Raw genomic sequence first — 26067 nt, 5'->3', positions numbered from 1 at the left:
AAAAAATATATATACTTAAGCTATTTTGGGATTCTAGTGAATACTTCGGTACTACTGATATAATTACTTTTGTGTCATATTATTTAATTATGGTGTTACCTAATACTATATAATTATTTCAATGGGTTTTTACTTTATGGATTTAAGTACTTCGATTATTTAGCTATAATTGTGTATAAAATAATATTCGCTGGTATAAGCAACAAAAATGTTTTACCTTTATGAACTTTACTTAAAGAATTAGTAAGTGTTGCCAACTAGGACTAAGAAATTTTAATTGAATATATCTATGTATGAGTATTAAGCAGTGTTGCCAATCCTAAAGATTAAAAAGTGTTGCCAACTCTAAAGTTTAAAAACAATATTGCCACTTAATATTTTTTTTTCAAAAAAAAAATTTAAGCCCAAGTAGTCAAAAAAAAATATTCCTCAGTTCCCTCGTCTATTTTTTTTATTTTTACGCGGGAGGACTGTAGCGGCCGACCTGAGGCGCCTTCGGGCCGACCTAATTTTTTGCTTTTCTTACTGTTATTAAATTCATAATTACTATTTAAAAACCTTTTAATTGCTTTATTGCCATGTAATTATTGCAGGTATTAGTCAATGTTAAATTTCTCTCTTTATATTTTGTTCTTTCTGTGGAATAACTAAGCCAGACGAATACTTAAAGTTAGCTATTGTCTCGTAAGAGGAAACTCATATCTTTTTCTCCCCCTCTTTGCATCTTGAGAAACAGATCTGAATTGGTAACCTATAACCTTCGATTCGCTGCACGTGCAAGGGAATATCTAACCCTTGTGTCTTATCTGAGAGTCTGATGTTATTTTCTGAATACTCTCATTGTCCTCTGTTTAAGCCCAGATGTTCTCAAAAACATGGTAGACGTATAATTAACATTTTGGCGCCGAAGTTGACACTTCGAAAATACTAAATATGTCTATTTTGACACCGTATAAAATAAGTGTCTTGGGAACACTTGTATTTTTGGTATCATTGTGAAACGATTAAGAAACCTGTAAAATCTGGATAAAGCTTGATTTTCTTTGTAATATCAAATTAACCTTTGACTTTTAATTTGGATATTATGTACCAGATGACGCTAAAGCCTTATACTGTTTGTAATAACGCGCATGCGTGACTATTCTAGTTAACACCCTAAATAGTCGTTTAGATTATCAATACCCAATCTAAACGTAAAGACTAATTTCATTGCACACGAGTATCCGCCCTTTTTGGGAAGATACCACCCTACTATACTCCCACGTACGTAACGTGTGAATAAACTCCCTGAATACAAAATAGCTGTACAAGCTGTTCTCAGGGGGAAATCATTGTGTGTCTACGAGGCACGAGCTTCGTGCTCGTCGCCGGGGGCTCCGGTCCACTCTTCGGGCTCAGGCTTCTGTCCTTCGCCCGCCGGACTTGCGTTTCTTCTCTGACTTTGTTAGAGTCATAGAGAGAAGAACTTAGTGCATTCTCAGAGTGTGTTATTACACTGTGTTAGTGGAGAACTCCGTCATCTCCGTTCTCCTACCAAGGACCATCTCTGTTTTCATTTCGTGTGTGCAATACAGCAAGAACTTTGTTACTGTGCTGAACGTTGTTTCTAGTAAGTTTACTACTACTACATGCAGGCAGTCGTAATTCAATCTCTTCATTGAACTGCCCTTGTTTCTCTTTTATCATTGGTCATATTCTGACCCCTCTCAAGTTTCACGCATACGCCACTAGACTTGTGCGTCATCTAAAATTATCTCTGATGTATAACAACTTATTGCTTAACAACTCTTCTGCGCTGTACAAAAGCAACTTACAATAAAACTCATACTATTCTAACTCGGCGTTCCAGTTATTTAAAACGCCTATCTAAAGTTTTCAAAGTACGACCTCACCTACTCATATTCTCTCAGAAAGTACCTCCGAAGAAGCCGTTCGTCGAAGTCATTATTATCACATCTCTTTCGTTCTCTGGTTCCTACGTGAACCACTACACCAGTCACGCCTGTTGAGGACCGAACTCTTTATCTTCTGTAGTTGAGTGAACCATCACCCTTCTGTGTGTGTTCTGCGACTCCAGTACTATTCCTGCATTCGCCGTGAGAATTCCGATTGGAGAAAGAACTTCACTCTCCGTAGGAAGTGGAAGCATCTTGTTGGTTTTACCGCTCGAACCAATACAGACATCTTCTGGGAATTCTTGGTTGCAACGAACATCTTGTTACCACGCTAAGCTCAACTGGACTTATACAGGACTCGACGATATCTCCAGAGGCCACTTGGAACTCTTTCATCTGTGTAGGTGTTGAATTGCGAGGTGAGTGATTTAAATTGTTTTAGTGATTTTAATTGTGCATCTTGATTCCTCGCATCGACTCAGAATCACGTCTACTTCTTTGCACCCAATATCCGATTTCAGTGTTTGTGTAAAGTGATTCTACAACTAAGGTTGTTAGCGATAACTATCTCTTCCATTTTATTGTTTTATCGATTAAATTGTTATTAGGCTGAATTATTTAAGTATAGCCAAGCCTGACCTTGTCTTGTGAAGTTTTATGTATTTGAGGTCCATTAAGTGTGTTAATAATCCTGTCTCCATTGCATTAGCTTTATTTTCAAATTCATTGTTGTATAATACGTGCCTAATTATTAAGTTGTCGTCCCGCTACAAATATTTATTTCTTTGCACGAGTCCTAGTTGTCTATTATTTTGGAGTGCTAATTAATCTCGTTGTTGTGTGGGCTTCACGTTAACTAGTGACCCCCCTTTGGAGCCGCCACTGCCCTAAAGTGCTGGCAATTACCTGCGGGACATTCATGGATCAAGGCTCCCTTATAATCTCGTAAACTCGTGCTTGAACTTTGTAATTAATTATTGTCATACATAGGCACTCATCCTGTTCTCTCTCTCTCTATCAACTCACCTTGCCGACAGCCTGGTTAGTCGGACATTGTTTGAACAGGACGGACCTCCTCCCTACCGTACTAGTAAATTGCCGAGCCCCATAGACTGCTCAGCTCCATTACATTTTAATGTCAGGCAACCCTCTAAGTCAGACATTCTTGAGACCTTTCGTGGTCCTTTATTAACTATTCTGTTAGCTTGATTTCGGCTACCTTTGGTAGAGATATTGTCGCTAATAATCTCTTTTTATGTTCGTGACCTGTGGTGGGACTCCCTCACCAGTGGCCGCAAAAGTTCTGATCGCCTCCTGCCACCGGCCCCGACACTACAGACGCAAGTAGTGGCGTTCACAGAAGTTTGTTAAGCGGGTTGAAAATCCAAGTTCATTTAACTTCTGGTGTTTGTATATTTATGTTCTGATAGGGTAAGTTTTTATTTTCGCATATCATCTTGCTCAAGGGTGCGTTAGAGTTAGAACCAGGGGTAAAAGTGAAGGGGAACGCGGGGGTCCCTACCTCGAAAAAATATACACGGCGTGGCGTTATGCCACTACCTACCGTCCCCCCACCTTTTTAGATCCACTTTTACCCCTGGTTAAAACCCTAAAAAAAAAAAAAAAAAAAAAAAACATACACCATTGTAAACAATAGGTTTTTATATGGAAGCGTAGTGAAGTGTTTGAATATTTTCGACTTTTAACCCTCTTCCCTTGAACAAAGTATGAAAACATCAAGTTGCATGTACAAAAATCCTGAGCTTAGGAGCTTGAACACCCCGTTATGAAATTATGCATACACTACTGATTGATTCCTTCTCTGGTCTAGTGGGCAGCACAAGCGCTTTCGGTGCACGGGGTCCTGAGTTCGATTTCCGGTGAGTCTTAAAATCGGATGCAGTATTGTGAGTTCGGATTTCTCCGTAGATAGTAGGTTGACGTCTCATCTAGCCTCGGTGCTGAAAGAAACGCTAAACACAAGTGTGCGTGGGTTTTGTTTGTTTTTTTCCGTTTTCTACCACTTTCTCAATTCCACCGTTTCATTTCTTCTTATAATCACAATTTCCTTTAGCCAACATCGCATATGCGTGGGACATAAAACTAAAGATTTCTTACAAAATAAAATTGACAAAAGTAAATAATTTTTAATAGTGTTGCAGTGTCGAAACTGTATCATTAATTATTGAAAATTATTTGCTTGGTTAGATTTTATTGTTTTAATTAAGGCAAAACAGTTCCAAATCTAGAGTGAACGGCGTTTTTTTTTGGGGGGAGGGGGTTATCAAGCTACTGCTGCGTGCGATAGAATGCATTAGGAAAAATGCACCGAAATGCGTTACAAGACATGTTTATAGTTCTTTGAATATTTGTTTGATTGTTAAGCGTTTTGGAAACTTTTCAGTGAATACATATTTTATTGTGCGTAGGCCTATACAATTTATTATTATTATTATTATTATGACTGTTTTACCGAGCAGAAAAGCGAGAATTATTAAAAGCGTCTGGAAGCATTTGGTAATGTGAGTATTGAAAGGAATGGAGAAAGTTACTTGAGTGGAATGGAAAACCAATGAGAAGATGTTGGCTATTGTTGGGAAGGAAAAAGCTGTGCGTTTAGTATTAACAATGTTAAACATTTGGAACATTTTTTTTTCAGCCCATTGATTTCTGTGGGGAATTATTTTTCAATTTTCTTTGAAATGAGCCGGAAAACAATTAAATTTTGCCATATATAATTTTAATATTTAGTAATTAAATTATTGTTTATATAATTATATTTATTTCGAAACAGCAAGGGATGTTTAACTAAACGCGAGTAAGAAATTAGTAAAATGACATCTTTAAAATTCTAGTTCATTTCTAGGAAATCAAGAAAACTCCCATATAAAATCAGTGAGTTAATATAATTCAGATTATGGTAGTAAATGACCGTTAAGAAGTATAAAAGATACTGATTAGGACATTAAACTGAAAGGGTGTTAGTTATATCATTTCGCATATGACGGTAGGTAAAAGAGGAAGAAGAAAAAGAGTACAATTAATAAATTACCGGTATATTAAAGTTCCGAAATCTTACACGAAAATAAAAGTGTTAGTGGTTTATCGTAGTGCATGCGAGCTCCTAAATTTCCAAGTGACCTACTAATAGTTGCAAATGCGTTGTGTATCAGTAGCGCACACAGGATTTCATCAGGAAGTTTCAGGCTCTCAATGTCATCTCATTTCACGTGTTTATATACACATCTTAATTTGCTAAATGTTCATTATTATATATCGTGCTCGGGGGTGGGGGTGGGGGCTAAAGCCCGAATACACCTTGCGTACGTTCCTATTCTGTATAAATAACTCCTGACGTCCTTCAACAATACAAATAGTAAATTCAATCTCCATCCTCATCTCTGTACTGAAACCAAATTTTGGAATTGAAGAAAACTATAGGGGCCGTGGTTGCTCAATGTTAGAGTGCTCATCTTGGTGTATAGGGTCCCTGGTTTGATCCCATCCTGCGTCAAATGAACTTTGTAGTAGTGAAGTACTGTGTGCATAGGTTTTCTCGGGGTTCTTTTTCCTTCCAATTTCATCATTGCACCATTTTAAACTCATCATCTGTCTCCTTTAGCCTCGTTGCATAATCATGGGACATTACACACAAAAATGATTGACTGATTATTTAAATTTAGCGTGTTTTTTTCAGCAGCGGGGCTGTGAGGCGTGGATTTACACCTCAACATAGGATCCAGACCACATGAGCTCCTGCCTACATTAAAAAAGAAAACTGCAATTCACCATCTTTTAAAACTGTAGTAGTTAGCATTGTCAATTATTTACGCTCATCCGGGATCGAATACGAAACCACTTAGGCCAAGGAAATGCGCGCGAACTACTTGAATATTATTGGGTATAATTCAGATATGATGAATGATCCAGAGGGCGATACGAGAAGGGAGTCAGCCACGCGTAAGAGATAATTTTAAAGAAAAATACATTCCACCATTACATAGATAAATAGGTCTGTATATCTTAGTTATATTTGGATAATTGAAGAAGCTCCAGGAGGGACCGTGGTAACTCAGTGGTGGAGCGTTCACCTGTGGTGCATGGGGCCCTTGGTTCGATCCCAGCTCGCGTCAAGTGAGCTTTGCGGTGGATAAACACCGTATGCGTGGGTTTTCTCGGTGTTCTCCCACTGTTCATTCCATCATTTTATTCATTTCTCATCACCGTCTAATTTAGCCTAACCGGCCCGCGGGACGTAAAACGTGGGACGTAAAACTTCAAAATTTAATTTCATTTTTTTTTCGAAGAAACTCCAGTAGTATTTGTCCAAAAATAAATATTAACATAAAATTTCATTTTTATAGTGTTTTAAACCTATTTGCAAATTCCTTATAAATGTGTTGTATTCGTGAGGTGGTTATTCACTCATTACGAATAACTTACAACTTTTCTGTTGAAGATTATCAATGCATTTTAAAGTACAACTTGCTAGTTACGATTTCTTATTTAGCACCAAGCTCTATATATAATAATTATGGAAATTGAACTATTTTATAACTGACAGAAATATAGAAGCGATGCGTAATTTATCAAGATAAAAAAATAAATGACGCTAAGAATTATTAAGAACAAAAATTATTAACCAGAGATGAGATCTGCTGTGGGGCTTTTTTTAAAAAAAGAACTCACAAAGTTGCTTAACACATCCGTGTTACGTAAGTGTTTCTTCTTCGGAGTTGACCACAAGTGTCGTAAAGGCATTTTAGAAACAGGATGAGTGGGTGGGACTTTAAAGGCATGACGTTAAGTGTTATTTATGAATACGGTTTACTGTTCTGTCACGATTAAGAAATCGTATTAAAGTTCTATTCTGAGCTTAGCGAATTAAATTCCACTTGAATGGGCAATCCAAGTAAATTTTTTTCTACTACTCCTATTTATTAGGTTCATGCTGCTGGGCATAATATTAGTAGTCTAGCCGTCCGTCCGTTACTCCGCATAATAGGTTTTCAACGAAATTGAATTTATTTTTTTAGTACATAGGTAGTTCTGCGGAGTTCGTTAAGTCAATCCGTTATTATATTCACGGGTAACGGTGAATAACCTTATCCCGTTAAAAATCCATAACATTTCCTAGCGTCTATGCAACCTGCACAGTAGCAAAGAAATCTTGGTTGCCTATAATACAAGGATAAGTAGCTTTTCTTATTGCAATATCTCGGCCGAGTTCGTTAATGGAGTCAATCCGTTAATATCTTTACAGGTAACGGTGAATATCCTTATCCCGTTTAAAATCCATAACATTTCCTAGCTTCTATGCAACCTTCGCAGTAGCAAAGAAATCTTGGTTGCCTATAATACAAGAATAAGTAGTTTTTTAATTGCAATTATCTCGGCCGAGTTCGTTAATGGAGTCAATCCGTTAATATCTTCAGGGGTAACGGTGAATATCCTTATCCCGTTTAAAATCCATAACATTTCCTAGCTACTATGCAACCTTCGCGGTAGCAAAGAAATCTTGGTTGCCTATAATACAAGGATAAGTAGATTTTGTTATTGCAATTATCTCGGCCGAGTTCGTTAATGGAGTCAATCCGTTAATATCTTCACAGGTAATGGTGAATATCCTTATCCTGTTTAAAATCCATAACATTTCCTAGCTATTATGCAACCTTCGCGGTAGCAAAGAAATCTTGGTTGCCTATAATACAAGGATAAGTAGATTTTGTTATTGCAATTATCTCGGCCGAGTTCGTTAATGGAGTCAATCCGTTAATATCTTCACAGGTAATGGTGAATATCCTTATCCTGTTTAAAACCCATAACATTTCCTAGCTGCTATGCAACCTCCGCGGTAGCAAAGAAATCTTGGTTGCCTATAATACAAGGATAAGTAGATTTTGTTATTGCAATTATCTCGGCCGAGTTCGTTAATGGAGTCAATCCGTTAATATCTTCACAGGTAATGGTGAATATCCTTATCCTGTTTAAAATCCATAACATTTCCTAGCTTCTATGCAACCTGCACAGTAGCAAGGAAATCTTGGTTGCCTATACTATAAAGATAATTGTTTTTTCTTGCAGTAATCTCGGGCGATTTCGTTATTGGAGTCTGCCCGTTAAAATCTTCACGGGTAACTATAGCTTCAGCTGTGGCTATTCATTCATAAAGGTACACTTAACGGTAATATGCAACCCTCAGAACAGTAAAGATTAACGGATTGCATAACCATCCAGACGAAAATGTTCAGATAGTCAGGGCATTCATTTCGTACATAAATTTACATAACAAAAGCAAGAAAAAATTGAGACGAGATTAAAATTGGTGAGAGGCACGGTGGCTCAGTGGTAGAGCTCATATCCCTAGAGCGTGGGGTCCCTCCTTCGGTCCCTGACCGTCTAAGTTTGTTGGACAACATAGTGTCCGTGGGTTTTCTCGGGATACTCTCGTTTCCTCCCACTTTCTCATTCCACCAATCCTTCTATCATCATTCATTTGTTTTAATTGTCTCCCTTAGCTTTAAGGGCATAATCGTGGGATGTTAAACTGAAATACAGGGTGGCCCAAAACTAGGTATACAGTACCATACTGATCTGCTCATTGCATTTTCTATCATTTCGTAATGTTATCCATCAGGTAGACTTAGTTTTTATCATTTGTTCCTGAAGTGTTTTTACTTACGGTATATCTTAAGCTCGGAACAGCCGAAGCAAATAAACCCATGAACTAGAATGTTATACTTGATCAATACAGGGGTGTATACCTACTTTTGGGCCACCCCGTATTTCATTTTCGAAAAGAGGTTTACGAGAATGGAGACGAAACTACTGAACCTTATTTTCCACCTCGTCTTGTCTCCTGGGCATAACTAGTTCTTAATAAAGGAATATATTTAATCCGGGGCTGTATATATATGTTTTGAACTTTTGAGAGAGTTGCGTTGCCGTAGTCAGTAAAGGCTACCAACTGGACAGTCCGTGTTCCATTTGTGGTTGGAACTGTGTTTACTCTAGGGATGGGCAAAACCGGTTCGATTTTCACCGAACATATACAACTATTTCTGTGGAAACGGAGTCGGTTTCCGGAGAACAACGAAACACTATTCTGGTCAGAAATAGAACCAATTTTGGAAAAACTGAAACCTGTTTCAATGAAAAACTGAACCGGCTTTGGAGAAATCCGGAACTGGTTTTGAAGAAAACCGGATTCAGTGAAAAACCGAACTGGTTTTGGAGAAAACAGATAACTGGTTTCGGTTTTCCTAAAACCGGAAACCGAAACACCGGTTTTTGTGTCCACCACTAGTTTACTCTCAGAATGCGACTGAGAAATGCATGCAGTCTCTGTGAAATTGGTACGGTATCTGGGGAATGAAAACGATTCATTGTTATCGGGGAAGGGGGAAGCCTGATCCATTGTAAAGACGATAATATACAAACCTTGGTTCTAGAAATATTTAATTAATCTACAAACTCGTATTGTTTGCTTTAAATATTTTTTTAAAGATCTTTTTGGATAAATTGTTCAGGAATTTTAACAAAATTTCTTCAGTTATTTGGAGATAACTAAAAATAATGAATTAATTGCAATCTACTATAGATACACATAAAATATTTCAGTTTTACGTCCCAAGTTTATGCCATGCAGGCTAAAGAAGATGGTGATGATGAGAAATGAATGCAGAGGGTGGGTGGAAACAGAAGAACCCTGAGAAAACACACGCACACGGTGTTTGTCCACCTCTACTAGATACGTTAAATATGAATATCTCTTGTAGCATTTTGTAATAACTTCTCATTTTTGTAGTAGTAGCAGCAAGAGTAGCATTTTGTACTCTTTGGTTTATTACTAACTAGCAGCGTTCACCCCGCTTCGCTGCGGTCACCCCGGAACGCAATAAACTTTGTTACTTAGATAATTTTTACTTTTTCGCTTTCAAGTGATATGATAAAAACCATAGAAGATTGCAGTAAATGTTAACATTATATCGCCTGTCATTTATGTTAACCCGCCCCGCTTCGCTGCGGTCACCCCGGAAGTTTTCGCTTTCAAGTGATATGATAAAAACCATAGTAGATTGCAGTAAATGTTAACATTATAGCGCCTGTCATTTATGTTAACCCGCCGAGTGACACGGTCATGCGGATTGCATATAAATACGTTTATTTTTACCTATGATGATCTAACAAAGGATTTGTACGTTATGGACACTTGAATGGTCAATTATCTCAAGACACTGGTAATTAAAAATTAAAGTGATATGATAAAAACCATCTAGGGTCCAAATCCTAATAACCCCCCAAAAATAAAAGAAATTGGTTCAGCCGTATTAGCGTGATGAGGGAACAAAGGATTTGTACGTTCTCTTTTATATATATAGATAAGATTAGTTCTTCTGAGAGAAACAGTCTCCTTTGCTATTGAAATTAATTTTTAAAAGATTAAATGTTTAGTTTTACTCTTTAGAGTAAAGAAGAGGTGATTAATGAAGCGAATGACTGGAAGGATTGGTGGAATCTGCTAGTAAAAAGGGGAAATGTTATCTACCACATTCACATCTGGGATCGAACCAAGGACACCTCACATTAGAGGTGAGCGCTCTACCATTGAGAGCCTTTTTCTGTTCTATTTTCATTAGAGTATTAAATTTTTAAGATAAAACTTCGTTCTGATAGGTTAAATGCTGGCTGCTAATCTATTCACATACGGATTGACGGATTGAGCGATTTGAAGCATTTACAAACTTCTTTTTGAACGTGGGATCGCGATAGCTCAGTGATAGTGTTCACCTCTGGATCTTGGGGTCCCTAGTTCTATCCCAGCTCGCGCCAAGTGAACTTTGTGGTGGACAAACACCGTGTGCGCTGCTTTTCTCGGAATTCTCCCGTTCATTCATTCCATCTATTTCTCATAATCACCGTCTCCTTTAGCCTAGACAGCATACCGTGGAACGTAAAACTCAAATTTCATTTCATTTTCATTTTTTTTTTCTTTTTGAACGTGAAAATACTCGAATTTATTTCTCTAAAAGTATTGTAATAACGGGAATGGAGAATGGTGGAAACTTCATAAGGAGGAACTACATATTTTATACCGTTTACCAAACATTGTTATGGGTCATCAAACTTGAAGGCTCAGGTGGTCAGGCCATGTAGCCAGAATGTAAGAAAGTAGGAACGCTTTCAAAGTCTTAACTGGAAGGCCAATCGGAAGACGACCATTAGGAAGGCCTAAGCGCAGATAGAACAATGTTAAGATGGACCTCACAAAAATAGAAATATGAAGTAGAAACTGGATCCAGTTGGCTAAAAATAGAAGTCAATGGAGAGCTTTTGTGAACGCGACATTGAACCTCCGGGTTCTATTTGGCCATAGAGTTGGTTAGTTAGTACTGTAAGATTCTTACCTACGGTCTCTCAAAAAAAGCTTTAAAGAAAATGTTTTTTAAAAAATAGTAAGAATTATGGTGTTCCAAGATTCTGCGACTATTTACAAAATGGCTAGAGCCTAAAAATGGTTGAAAACTCCATATTCTAAACTGTAATTTATAGAAATTAAAAAAAAAAAAGAGAGAGAGAATTAAGTACTCACTGCTGTTTAGCCTCCTTTGACTGAACTTAAATGCCTGTCGTTAGTAGTCTGAAGGCTTCCGACTCTTTAACTAATGAAATTCCTTTCTCGTAGCGTAATTGACGTGCTGCCGATGTTTAGTTATTCCTACTGTATACCATGTTTATCAAGTATGTCCTTCAATTTTGTTTTGTTTTGTGACACGTTCTCATAGTAACAAATTTGTGTGTGTATGTTTGTTTGTGTGTGTGTCTGATATTGAAGGAGTTACATCCACGTGAAACTAAATTACATACCTTTTATCATAATATACGTGACATATTGGAGAATAGTTTGAGAAAGGTTATGTCATTGAATAACAGTGTATATACGCACACTCATTCCTTAAGTATGTTCAGAATTCTTTGATATAACACAACACTGTCTTATTGTGTGACATTTTAAGTACAATCACTCTCAGTGTGCGAATTAGATAATCTATATTGGGGGGGATAAAATTAGGCCAAAGGACATAGTCTGAAGGTTCAAATTTTAAAATGAGACAATAAATGCCTTACCCCCCCATATATATATATATATATATATATATATATATATATATATATATATATATATATATATATATATATATATATATATATATACAGTGATTTATTTGTGGATTTTGTAGAAGGGGGGAATTTTTATGCAAGATTGTGTCCGTATAACAGAACAACTTTAAAGTCGGGTTGGGAGAACGTTATTTTTAAACCTACCTACTTTAAAATTATGGTGCTAGTTTGATAGGGGGTTCCCAAGTTCTTAACTTTTTCACCTTTTTAAAAACAACTTTATGATAAACACGGGAGGTACGTTAGATAAGATTTGGTTTGGTAGATTAGTTTACATGTGTTACCTTGCTACTTTTCGCCCTACTGCTGAAGACAAGTGTGCAACATCCAGTAAAAGCCCTATAGTTCCATTACAATCTGCACAACTTGTCATAACAAGTGCCACACTCCTACGTAAATCAGTTTTGTTATGACAGGTAATATTTTAGTCCGTTCTAATTTGGCCTTTGAAATCCAAATTCCTCGCACGAACAATAAATACGATAAAAAGTAAGTTTACTTTGGGCAGAACAGTGATACGTGCACATACACTTAAACTTGATTTTATTAAATAGAAGGGGAAAGACGATATTAAATGTCATTCCTCATATCATAAGTGCATTTTCGCACTTGCTCATTCTACTTAATAAAATTAGATTCAGGGGTGTGTGTAACCCTAGCATGGTTCTGCCGAAAGTAAACTTCTGGTCAAAAATACATACTGGTATTAAAAAGAATCCAGAATTGAACAAAGACTGTAATCTGATCTCCGACGAATCATGAGCATCTATTAAACAATTACCAATATGATGCTACCTAGGAAAAAATACTTTACCTTTTCCTTCACTTTTACTCTCGAAATTGAAACAGCCATTGTAGCCTACAATATTTACAGTTTTTACAACAAAATCACAAGGAAGGATTGACTGTCGATTTCACTTTGAATTAAGCTGAAGCGTGACTTATCTAACACTGTCTTTAGAAATTAACAATATTTTCCAGCGTACCTCACTTTAGAATAGTGAAGTAATAGGAGGTTGGTTTACATCGGATAACGTCTTTTTCAGTTGGTTTGTCGGTAGCAGCATGATGTCCACTTTTCATCCAGCTGAAGGCATGCTTTTCTGCGTTGAAAGAAGTAATGTCTGGCCCATTAATGTTTATGGAAAGAAGAAATTCGAGGTTTTTTTTTTTTTTTTTTTTTTTTTTTTTTTAATAAATTGTTTCTAGCCTCAGATGCTGTAAATTTCAGTTGGAAAAGCCTCTCTCGCACTCTGCAGAAGAAACTAAAAGCAATTCTATGAACAATTTTTCGGGAAGCAATTCGCGACAATAAACATACTGAAAAAAAAAAACCTAAAGAATCGCCACTAAAACATGAAGTTGAATCATTGCACTTCAAAACAGTTTATAGTTTAAGAATGGGGAAAAATATCTTCCCAGGCTGGGAAGACTGAATTAAACCTGGAGACAGGGAAGTCAAAATTTAGAAGGGGGGAAATTCCCAGGCTTCCCTGGCTACAAATAAATCACCGTATATATATATATATATATATATATATATATATATATATATATATATATATATATGTGTGTGTGTGTGTGTGTGTGTGTGTGTGACATCTGTAATAAATAAGAGATTTATTAATTTAATAAATCTACCGACAATAACTATGCACATATATATTGTCTGACATACACACACCCCACTAAACCTTTCTGAACGTGTTTTAATGTTGTACTCACTCTTGTTTCCGTAGCTCTCTACGGTTTATTTAGTTAATAATTCGGCTTGAGCGATAGCCATGATCACAAGCATATGTTAATTTTTCCACTCATATTGAAAGCTTCCACTTTGCATTAATACATACAGGTTGCGAAAAGAAACCTACTTCAGTCTTGTGAAAACCACTAAAATTATCAGTTAAACCGGACATTTAAAAAAAAAAAATAAAAATCTAGATATTAGCCTATCAAATAAGAAATGGATTGTTGCTGGTCCCGATTTCTCACATCGTCAAATCGAAGGCCAAATATTTAAAATCTCTCAATTCAAATTTCGAGCTTGTGCTTCTACTTCCCGCTAAAGCTGTGCTCATCACGACTTTTTTCTCCAAATATCGATTCCGTGATGGGCACGGAAAGTCAACACTTAAAAATTACTTTACTGTTAGGTTGAAGATGAGTTGATTCACTATGGGCTGCGTTATTCAAAGAAAGTAAAACATTACACTGAAGTTTTTCAGACAACGTTAATTGCGTGGACAGCAAACTGTACAGCGAAAAGATGGAAAAATGAAGGGTTAACTTTAAAAAAAAAAAAAAAAAAAAAAAAAAAAAAAAAAAAAAACCTGCTCCAGTTGAAATGTTTATACAGACACGGACAATGACCCGGAGAACCAGTCGTATTAACAAATGCTGAAACAAATCTTGAATTATTCGCTTATTCACCTAAAAATCACCTTTATTAACATGTCTGCTCACTAGGAGCGTATCCCCCAGCGTGTACGTTAACATATACTTATGAGAGAATACCTATATCTCAGATTTTGAGTACAGTTTCAAAAGTTCATTTCCGTAAACTGTAAAAGCAGTGATTACTATGCTAATTATCACAAATTAAATGCAACTTTTAAGTTGCATACACACAACCTACTAGGGAATGAAGACCATGTGCTAACAAAGAGTACACTGGAAAATGAAATAACATGTTATAACAAAAATTAAAATAAGATGATAATCGATACAAATATAGAGGATGAATAAGACATATCCGAACTTCGCCAAGTATGGTAGAAGATGCTATTTGTTTACTTCTTCTTGGCCAACCGCTAAGAACATTTATAAATCTATATGTGGCTTTGTTATACGCAATTAGTACATTCAAATTCACAAACGATGACGAACTGAAGGGTACGAAGGTACAGTTGCAAGTAACAACCGTAGTCATAATAATATAGTTCTACTAAACAACGTTGAAAATAGTGGGTAATTAGGTGGTAAGTAGAAATGATCAAAACTGGACAGTTTACATCGATCATTTCGAAATACAGCTAGAAGATTAAATTTACAAGAAATAACAAAAATCAGTGAAATTTGGAGTTATACTAAGCATAGTTTGAGGGGGAAAGCGAGCATCCCCGGTGGGGATACTTCAGCTGACTTCTTTGGGGGGGGGAACAAAATGTGATTGAGGGGGAAAATTCCCCTCATCCCCCCCGGTAATTCGCACCCTGATCACTCTTCATGCGGGGGTTTGGGGCTTCTTATATTTGTCTTTCCAAATCTGCGTATCGCAATGCATAAAAGGCGATTATAACCGCTATTCCTGTTATCGCAAACTAAAACTCAAATTTTGCGTTGCGGTAACGCAAACTGATACGTAATGAGGCTTCTGGATTGCATTCATTGCTTCTAGGTTGTGTAAATTTAAGCCTAGGGGCGGCGTTCAGCCTAGGAGCGGAATATTTTACTCTCTTCCCCACCTTATATATTTCAAAATAAATTAATTTATTCTAGTATAAATTTCTCATTTTGGCAATTGTGCATTACAGATTTTAATAATTACTTCGTTTTCGGGATCAAAATAGGCTATAAAACTTCTTTCAAATTCGATAAGTAGAAAGGTATTTAGAATTAAAGGGGATCATGAGAACAACTTCGGTGTAGAAAGACGAGGGGGACCAATGGGCCTACCTCACATTATCCTACAGTCATGAATTACACAAGTCGGCTGGTAGGCTTTGCTACGTCAGAAGCTAGGTTGAAGTTCGTAAATGGAGAAAGTAGTTTTTTTTTTTTTTTTTTTTTGAAGGAAAAGTAATTTGATTTATATTTGTCTTTTTTCAGCAGTGAGGCTATATACGACGAGACCCACAGTCAGGGCTTGATTAACCCATCTGGAGGCCTGAGGGTAGAAAAGATATATGGCCCCTGTTGACTTCGCCTAATACATTTCTGTGAAAGTACACTAGGAACATTAAGGGACTATCTTTCATATTTTTGGTACATTTTGTCTTATGATGATGATTGTATGTTGTATGATTCTTTTTAGACAGCCAGCTGAGATTTTGATCAAAGTGGAGGCGGCCCGGGGCTACAGCCCTCCTAAGCCCCTTCTTTAATCCGGCCCTGCCCACAGTTTAAAGTGGGATCTGAACCATTTCAAAGTGTTTAACGATTTGCTACTGGGATTTGAATCCGGAAGTTAAGTGCACCAGAGGCACACGTGTTAACCATTAGATGAGGTTTTGGCAAAAAGTCAAAGTGGAGAAATGGCATGTAAGATAAAAAGATGTTAAATAACTTATTTTACGAGTATATACAGTAACAGAAACCCATTTCCGTAACTTACTTAAACGGGAACATTAAAGAGTGGGGAGATGGGGGACAGTTTCTTTCCCTTGTCACTAGTAAAGGCATGTTATAAATGATTGACATTTGTTAATGATAGTCATTTTGTGATCTGCCGATAGTACGCACTTGTATTAGATGGATGGAAAAGTGCATTGATTCAATCAAAGCAATCCAATAGTTATAAAGCGTACGGAATTGTTGAAGCATACATTAATGTAAGGTGCAACGGTCTGTAGATTCGCGTGTGAATTTTATTCAATATATATGTATGTGTTTGCAGGGGTGCCCATCCCCCCCAAAGCTGATGGCGCACTCCCCCCCAAAACTAATAATCTCTTCCCTCCTCAAAACTCAAGTCCTCTAAAAACAATTGCCCAGTGTAGCAGTAGTTTTTATAGTACTAGTAATTGTTATTTTTGTTGTTGTTTTTATTTCCTGTAGTAGTATTATAGAATGCTTGTAGTAGTAGTAGGGGCAGTAGTAATTATAAAAATGGCATTACTTTTATTAGTAGTCTTGGTAATGTACAATACTAAATATGTTCTATAAGGATATTGAAGGGTATAAAAACTTCTACACACTGTGTATGGCACAGGTATTCTTTTTTTTTTTTTTTACAATTAGTAGTATTATTTTTTCTTTACAAAATATTGATATAATTCCCTTGTACATGAAAAGTAAGACGCAAGTTACAAGTTATTGAGTTTGATACCTAAAGAAAATGTTATCCTCGAAATTAGCCTACAAAAAGAAGTGATATCCAACAAAAAACATTCCTGTAAACAGTGGTGCCCACCCCCCTCATGTCCATGACGCACCCCCACTCAATTGTCTATCCGTAGGTGTTCTTCCATGAAAAAAAAATCTTTTCGATTAATGTTTACAACCCCTCAAACATATTTATATAGATTTTTACCCCCCCCAAATATTTCAATGACGCAGTTTGCGTCGTATCCCCCCCTTGTGGGCACCCCTGCTGTAAAAAAGCCAAGTACGAGTGGCCTTAAAAAGAATTGAAATCACAAAAATAGGCGCCAAGTTCTGGTGGACAACAGTTACAAACACTCACTGGCTCACTTCAAATTTAGATTTGAAACTTGGCTGTTGTCTGTATGGTTACCACTAGCTCACAATTATATCAATTTACTTTATAATTTTCAACAGACAACATAGGCAAGTTTCAAATCTAAATTTGAAAGTGATTCCTTGAGTGTTTGTAACTGTTGTTCACCAGAACTTGGCACCATCCTTTCATATAGCAACTTGCGCGGTACTTCATTCATAGAGTTTCTAAGCAGGGGGTAGGGGGATTCATTCTCGAGATTTTAAAAAAAAATCGCATCGTGTTCCAATGTTATTCTGACGACAGCAAAATTACTTATTCGACATTAGAATAGAATTCTTCCCAAATTTTTTTATTCCCCCCAATTTTTTTCTCGATGGCACAACTTGCGCCATTCATCCCCCCTGTAGGCGGCCCTTCTCTCTTAAAACGAACCAACTTTTCCTTTCATACTACTACTTGCGCAGTACTTCATCCATCGAGTATCGAAGCAGGGGGTACGGGGGTTCACCCCGGAAAATTTTTGAAAATTAGCTTCTCAAAATCGTCTTTTAATGCTATTCCGACAGTAAAATTGCTAGTTCGAAAGTAGAGTAAAATCCCCCCCAAAATTTTTCTCAATGGCGCAGCTTGCGCCATACATCCCCCCTGTGGGCGGCCCTGTGTGTTTGTATGTATATACATATGTGTGTGTGTGAAGATAGGAGGAAAAGTGGGTTGCATTGGATTGGACAGTGCCCAGAATTGAAACCACTTTAGTGGGCTGACGTCATGGCTTGTTTAATGTTCTTTCAGAGATAGTGTTGCATAATTTCGTCTTCATTTGCCTTCGCCTTTTTCTTCTCATAAGAAACTGTTTATCTTTCTTTTTTTGTTAAATGTTCTCATGGCGATCAAGATTGAAAACTTGTTTTCTAACGATTCAATAGCCGCCACGAAACTACTTGGGTGGACATGCAATACAGAAACCGTTAAAATATTAATAAAAGGGTGGAATCTCTAAATGAAACATGATCTGGCTACAGTGGTAAGCCCTACGACAGATTTAATCAATGCAACAATGTCAAACTTTCTAGAACGGAAGTCAGTTTTAGAAGGCTAATTGTGCGTGCTGTTATTGTGCATTTGTTGTGCTGTGCTATTTAAACGAAATAGCATGTTATAGTAAACTCTCTGCTCTGTTATTATTTATTTATTTTCGTATTTAAGTGTATTACGGCCCTGTGCTCAAGAAAATGTAGGCTTCTCTTACTACATTTGTATGTATGGAGAAAATATTCGTATTCAGTTACGTGTAAGCCAATAACACAGACAACTGACAATAGTATAGTATGTGTTTAAGATATAAGATAAAAGCAAAAATTACTTACTACTCTACAGATAATATAACAATATTGTGAATAAGTCCCGGGTTCGATTCCCGGTGGGGACACTTGGTCGAAAAAGTGAAAATGGATGAAGTTTTCCTGAGTTTTCCTCATTCGCCCTAGGCAAATGCTGGGATGGTACCTAACTTAGAGAATACCACTCAGGGTAAGCGGAAGTCTTGAGGCTCTCCCCTGAGAATTTTTGAAAATTGGCCGTCCTGAGTTTTAAGTATTTTGGAATTAAAGTGATTTTTTTTTAAAACAGTGGAAAGTATGTATTTTTGAATGAGAGTATGATGGTGAAACAGGCAGGTTCTAAAGTTCTAACCTCCAGTCTTGTTTTCGCCATGCTGTTCGGAACAGCAACTATTTGTGCCGTAAGAAGTGTGAACAATTTAGCACGGAGAAGCACTCGTTCGATTTGTCTCATACAAAATCTTGCTGAATTTTACAGGTTTGCGTTTCTGGTAAAGCTTGCTCAAAACTTTATATTATCGCTTTCCCTCTATGAAAATATGAGGCCCCTATTATCATTTAAGAAATGCTATCTTTCATTTCCATTTTTTATAATGAATTTAACGTTCCATAATTATGTAGCGAAGCTAAGGAAGACTAATGAGATAGATAATAATGGTGGAATGAATGGAGGAAACAGGAGAACCCTGCGGAAAACCCACGCACACGGTGTTTGTCCACCACGAAGTTCACTTGGCGAAGGCTGAGATTAACCCGGGCACCCCACCCGTCAAAGGTGAACATTCTGGAATTGAGCCACAGAGGCTCCAGGGTAAGGGAGACTGTGGTGGAATGACGGAAGCGGGAGAACCCCTTGAAAACCCACGCACACGGTCTCTCTCTCTCTCTCTCTCTCTCTCTCTCTCTCTCTCTCTCTCTCTATATATATATATATATATATATATATATATATATAATAAGGATTTCGGATCGATTCAGGGACCCCACGCGCCAGAAGTGAGCGCATTGAGCGAGGGCTTGAGTAATTTAAGTAGTCTTTTTTTTCTTTTCTTTCTTTTTGTTTTCTGAATGAAAATCGTTCAGAAAGAATAATATCTATTTCTTCTGGATTTTTCTTGGGAAATGTCGAAAACAACGTCATAATGTATAATTTTGTTAGTGGTTGATTATGAAATATAAACAAATCGTAAGAGCCGTGCTTGAGAATGTAGCATTTAAAAAAATATCCTTCAGGAATTCACCTTTAATTTTGGGAGTATACAAAACACAGGAAGAAACAAACCCTAGGGAGTCTTATACATAAAACCCTAGGGAGTGCGGAACGTTATAACGTTCAGGTAAGTGGCGTATGCAAGAGTTTTTTTTTTTTAATTGAACCTCCCTCACTTGAATATAATATGATGCAAAAATAAACGTTTAATATATTGAACGTTGAGCTGGAACTATAGGAGCTTGAACCCTACGCCACTGCGAGTGTACGTACATCAGAAATAGTTTTTGGCATGTATGGGCCATGAAACATGTAAATCTGTTGAAATATATTTTTTCTTTCTTCACGAACAGCATATTTTCATTTCCTATCGTCACTTGAAAGTTAAAACTGCATAGTGTATACATGAAAACTCCGTTTGAATCAAGGCTGTAATCGTAGGGTGAAGGGAGAGTGTTGGTGGTCGAAGCTCTGAATGATTTTAAGAGGGCTAATTACTGCGAAATTAAAATATCGCTAATTTTACAGTAATTATGTGATATCTTCAAATAGATAAAAGATAATCGAAATGTAAAACAAGAGCGCGCTAGACAATATTATTTTCAATGAGGTGCCGTTATCACGAGTCACCTAGTAGCTTTCCTTTTGCAGCCCTTTAGAAACGCGAAAATAAATGCCAATTTTTCTTAATAGCTGGAAATCGAAAACAGATAACAGTCGCGCGTGATAACGGTATCACGTGTAAAATGGTATTGTCTAGCGAGCTCTTGTTCCATTTTTCGATTATCTTTTATCCATTTGAAGATATCACATAATTACTGTAAAATTAGCGGTATTTTAATTTGTCTGTGATGGGCTTCTTAAGAATTGTTGGGTTTGAGGAGACGTATCTTGCCGCTGGGTCTGATTACTCTGCTGGTAGCAACAGCCATGTATAGGCCACTCATATACTTGGATTTACTTTTACATATATATATATATATATATATATATATATATATATATATATATATATATATATATATATATAATATCAATATTAAATTTATTGTTTAGAATAGAATTTAACATGTTAGCAGATGAGAGAGACTGGTTTACTACTAGAGATCCATAATTGTATAAAGTATAGTTGTAGTAATATTCATAGTTAATTAGTAAACCGTACTTATTTAATTGAGTAGAAACTTCAAGCAACTATGATTGGAATAAACATACACCGAGCGAAGTAGCTCAAGTGTAGAGCGTTGGCTTCGCATTCGGGAAATCGTGAGTTCAATTCCCGCTGCCAACCACCCTGACTGGAGCTTTCCAGGGTTTTCCTTAGTCCCACTAGGCAAATAGCGGGATGGTACCCACTAAACAGGCCCTGGCCCGTATCTTCCTAAATCCTTTCCATTGTTGTTGTTAGATATCCAGTATAAAATGGCCTGTGAGCTGTATCTGGTGATTGTTAAATAAATAAATAAAAATAAAATAAATAAACATAAGTAAATCACTTTCAATAATCAATGAGCTGATACTATTTTGGCACTTTTTTTCCCTACAAGTCATCATAATTAAGTTTTACCGTAGCCGGCGATGGTTTTACTCAGTCTCAGAATTTCGTGAAGAGGAGGGGGGGGTTTAAGCTCCCAAGTTAATTTCATAAATTTGTATACAGAACTTAATTTGTTAACCTTCAGATACCCAAGGGGGGTACAAATGAACCCCGTGCACATGTTTTATTGTACATTTTATGTTACAGACGCCCGAGGGTGACTAGCTTTCTTTATTCTAAACCGGACCGTAAGGAAACTTATTTCCTCAATAACAATTATATTCATGGGCACCCGAAGAAAATTTTCTAGAGGGGGGGGGGCTCAAACCGCTGGTTGCTATATTACGTTTGGTATTTTTTATTTGTATTAAGTAAATCTTAAATTTAATACATTTTCGTGAGCTGGGAGGAGGGGCTTTGGCCCCACCCTTCCCTTCCCTTCGGGCGCCCATGATTATATTGTAAGGTGATCTGCTTACGTATGTGGCCAAAACTACACTGGGGTTCATTTGTACCTCCCTTGGGTATCTATGTTACCATATTTGTTTTAAGTATTTTATTAATTTTTGTTCAACGAAATATAGAATAAAGAAAGGAATATTAGAGCCTTTTGCAATATATCATTGCTATATTGCATTCATATTCCAATATTGCAATCTTTCCTGTCACAAAAATATTACGAAATTAATACAGTTCTATAACGTATAAACACATTTCTGTTTCGCTAACCTAAGCTACATAAACTTAACCTATACTAACAAAACCAACATAACCTAACAAAGCAAAATCCAACATAAGCTAACATACCAATATTATCGATGCCACAAATAAGGATGTTTCTAATTGCAAAAATTTGTGTTGGGACACAGTTGTACCCCTGTTGGGACTCTGGAGTTTAAAAATATCATGGGTATCCGAGGGTTTAATTTTCATTTTTGCATAGTATCTTGCTCAAGCAGCGAGAGGAAAATAAATAAATAAAAAAAAAAAAAGTTTGCGTACACCACTGTTGTATGTTCATTATGTAACTTTGCTTTATAGTATTTTTAAACTATACAATAAACACTGCCTCGTTTTCACTTCATTTTGTCGTACTGTTTTACTGCGAAATTAATTTATTACAAAAGACTTTTGCTGCATTTTTTTCTTTGTTCTTTTGTCCCCGCTTGTTGCCCTAGCCGGGTGGGACTTCGTGCTCGTCAATCGTTCTGCATCATACGAGATGAGAGTCTCGTAGTTGTGTATCTCGCCGCACCGTTGCCTGTGGCGCCTGTTGGCAAATGCCAAGCGTGTTGGCTGACGTAGCAAGCAAGTGAAGTGAAATGGGAGCTACAAAACGCTTTGCTTCCAACTGCTAGGGAACCCGCCAAGTGAATTGGTAACTGAGTTATTTTTGTTCTTTATTTTTATTTTCTAATCATGGCATCAGAAGAATCATCTGACGATTGTAACTGTATTATAGAAAGCCTCTTACAAAGACCCTTTAGTTCTCGTGCTTTTGCTGAGAAAATTGATATTGTTTCGAAAGGTAGGCCAACTCCAGAGATAAAGAATTTACACTCAAGGTCACATGGAAGTTATATGAGACATTTTAAAAAATCATGGTATAGTGATTTTTGGTGGCTGTGTGGTTGTGCCAAATTATCAAAATTATTTTGTTGGCCATGTTTACTGTTTTCGAGTGAAAAAAATTCATGGACTTCGGATGGTGTGACCAATATGGATACTTTCCGTGGCATACGTGTTCGTCATGCAAATTCCAAAAGCCATATTTCGTGTACTGTGTCTTTAGTGCGGTTTGGCAAAACGAAGATTGACTTTTCTTTAAGTGAGGTCCTCAAGAGATCGACAGAAGAATATAATGAATGTGTAAAACGGTATAGATACGTAATGGGCCGTTTAATAAGTGTTGTTTGTTATTTGGTCCAGCAGGAACTTCCATTTAAATGTAGTAACGAACCCAACACCTCGAACAACAGAGGCAACTTTGAGGAGCTTTTACATCTGCTTGCACAAACAGATGATACATTACATAACCATCTCCAGACTGACACCGTGTTTTCCTGTACCTCAATCGATACCCAGAATGACATCATTGAAAGTATTTCTCGTGTGCTAACTAAAGAGATAAAACGAGAAGTGAGTGAGGCCCGTTTTATTTCGGTTATAATAGGTGAAGCCACGGACGTGTCCAGTGAGTCCCACTTGTTGTCAACTATCTTTCGGTTCATCACGTCAGACGGTAACATTGAGGAGAGATTCGTAGGATTTTGTGATGTAAGTAGTGGTGATCGTACAGCAGTTAGTGTGTCTAAACATGTATTCGACTGTATTGAAGAATTCAAATGTGGTGATAAGCTTGTCGCACTAACGTTTGACGGATCAGTCGTGACACCTAGCGAGCACAACGATTTGAAATCAATTATCAGAGAAAAATATGAAAACACTCTTTTTGTGCATTGTTATGCTGACGACGTAACTTTTGTTTTACAACAATCTACTGATCATATAAAGCAGTGTAAAATGTTTTTTCAAACCTTGACCGGCTTATCGGCATTTTTCACAAAATCTTTGAAAAGATCCAAAGCTCTGAATGATGTACAAAAGGGAATTCCAACAATGTCCAGGATGATGGACGTAGTTCTCCACCTGAAGATAGAACTCCTTTCAGTTCTTAAGTCAATGGCGGAAGAGGAGGGGTGGGACGGTGAAACGAAAGCTTGTGCTTCAGGGTACTACCAAACTCTTTCAAGCTTCGAGTTTAGATTTATATTTTTGGTGTTTTCGTGTGTTTTCCCAGAATTCGAATCATTATTTAACGTTATACAGAAAAATGTGTTCGATATTTGTTTATGCAAACAAAAAATCGATGCCTTCAAAAATAAATTGAATGGCTTGTGTGAAAATTTCGACGAGACGATTTGGTCTAAAATGGAATGTGAAGAAGAAAATGAAGAATCCTCAACATGTTCAAAAAGAATAAAATTGGAGGAAGACGAAAACGACAGAAAATTTTTATATTATCGATTATTTTATGAGATCATCGATACGATAATTGGACAAATGACTAACAGATTCTCAGATATCGATCAACTTACGTTTCTTTCATTACTCGACAGTACTAAGTATGTAGATTATGACAACTCTTTCCCGGAACACGCTTTCGATGTACTGCGTATGTGTTGCGGACAACATTTCAACGTAATGCGCTTGAAAGGAGAGCTTAGTTATTTATATTCGTGCCTTGAATTCTACAACAAATCACTCTACCAGACCCGCCAAGAGTTGCATGCTATGGAACTTTCAGAAACTTTGCTGCAAGTGATGAAACTTCTTGAACTTATTTTGACACTTCCCATCAGTAATGCGTCAACAGAACAGCCATTGTCAGCTTTGCAAAGAATACACACACATCTAAGAAATACTCAGACTGAAAACAGATCATCTGCCGTTTCCTTATTGACAGTGGAAAAAAAGTTCCTTAAAAAAATTCAGAAACTTCCGACGTTCGAAAATTCTGTTATTGAAGTGTTTGTGGAAAAAAATAGACACATTGCACTGTTATATAAGTAACTGCAATTTAGTGAGTACAATTTAAGTATCTGTTGTGTTAATGTTATTTTTATTATGGTTCAGATTATGAATTGGTCTCGTAAGTTTTTAAAAATCTACAGGTAAAAGATATTACTACTACCAACGAAAAGTTACCTGAGGAGCATCATGCAAGTGACACAATCTTAAGTGAAGTAATAATGTCGAAATAATATATCAAGTGTTCTAAGACTCGCGGCAGTGTTCGAGAATGACGCTAGAAAAAAAGCATATGACCTTTTACCTCGGGGGGGGGGGGGGGTTCGGTGGTAGGTCACGGTGAAGTTTGACGATGAGGCAACTCCGCACGGCACATAAGGTAAAGGCCGTTACTATTTGGCGTAGTGGACTGCGATGGCTCAGTGGTAGAGCGTTCACGTCTTGTGCTTGGGTTCCTGGTTCGATCCCAGCTTTCGCCAAGTGAACTTTGTGGTGGACAAAACCATGTGCGTGGGTTTTCTCGGGGTTCTCCTATTTCCTCTCACTTTCTTCATTCCACTATGTCATTCATTTCTCATAATCACAGTCGTCTTTAACCTAGCCGGTATATGCGTGGGACGTAAAACTCAAGAATTTCATTTCATTTTCGTTTAGCGTAGAATAGGATAATATTTGTGCTAACTAGCAATAAGAAAGTCCGTGTTCAAATTCCTTCAGTAGTTCTGCATTTTTTTTCTCTTTTGTACGATCCGAAACGTTATTTCAAGATAATGTGAATGGGAACAATAAAACAAAGTAGAATTACTATCAGAAACAAATAAGCCCTGGCGTACCTTGTAAATGTCTGAATGTATTTAATTTGTCGACATGTAGTGGATGTATGTATTGTGTAAAACACACAAGCAAGTTACATACATATGATTCTTAGTGTGCGAAGGAATGACGAAGCCAGCAGTGGCGCAACCAGAATT

General features: G+C 37.0%; 2 protein-coding genes across 5 annotated transcripts in view; both read left to right on the top strand.

Moving 5' to 3' along the window:
- LOC145662281 (LITAF domain-containing protein) overlaps positions 1 to 26067 on the top strand; it is a 123017-nt gene that overhangs the window by 9322 nt on the left and 87628 nt on the right. The window contains exon 1 of one of the 4 annotated variants that reach the window (XM_081727679.1): positions 22824 to 22943. The exons of 2 other annotated variants lie outside the window; for them this stretch is intronic. The gene's annotated coding sequence lies outside the window, so the exon portion shown is untranslated. Of the gene's footprint in view, positions 1 to 22823; positions 22944 to 26067 lie in introns of those variants that run through there. One more of the 4 variants, XM_081727681.1, reaches the window with a different exon arrangement.
- Positions 23285 to 25138, top strand: LOC145663016 (zinc finger MYM-type protein 1-like). The gene has a single exon (XM_081729147.1). The coding sequence runs from the start codon at positions 23285 to 23287 to the stop codon at positions 25136 to 25138; it is 1854 nt and encodes a 617-aa protein (XP_081585273.1).

Source organism: Thermobia domestica, chromosome 10 (assembly GCF_964235325.1).
Source record: "Thermobia domestica chromosome 10, izTheDome1.hap1.1, whole genome shotgun sequence".
NCBI classification, from domain to species: Eukaryota; Metazoa; Arthropoda; class Insecta; order Zygentoma; family Lepismatidae; genus Thermobia; species Thermobia domestica.
Note: the sequence above shows the minus strand (reverse complement) of the source record. Positions and strands in the feature narration are given on the sequence as shown.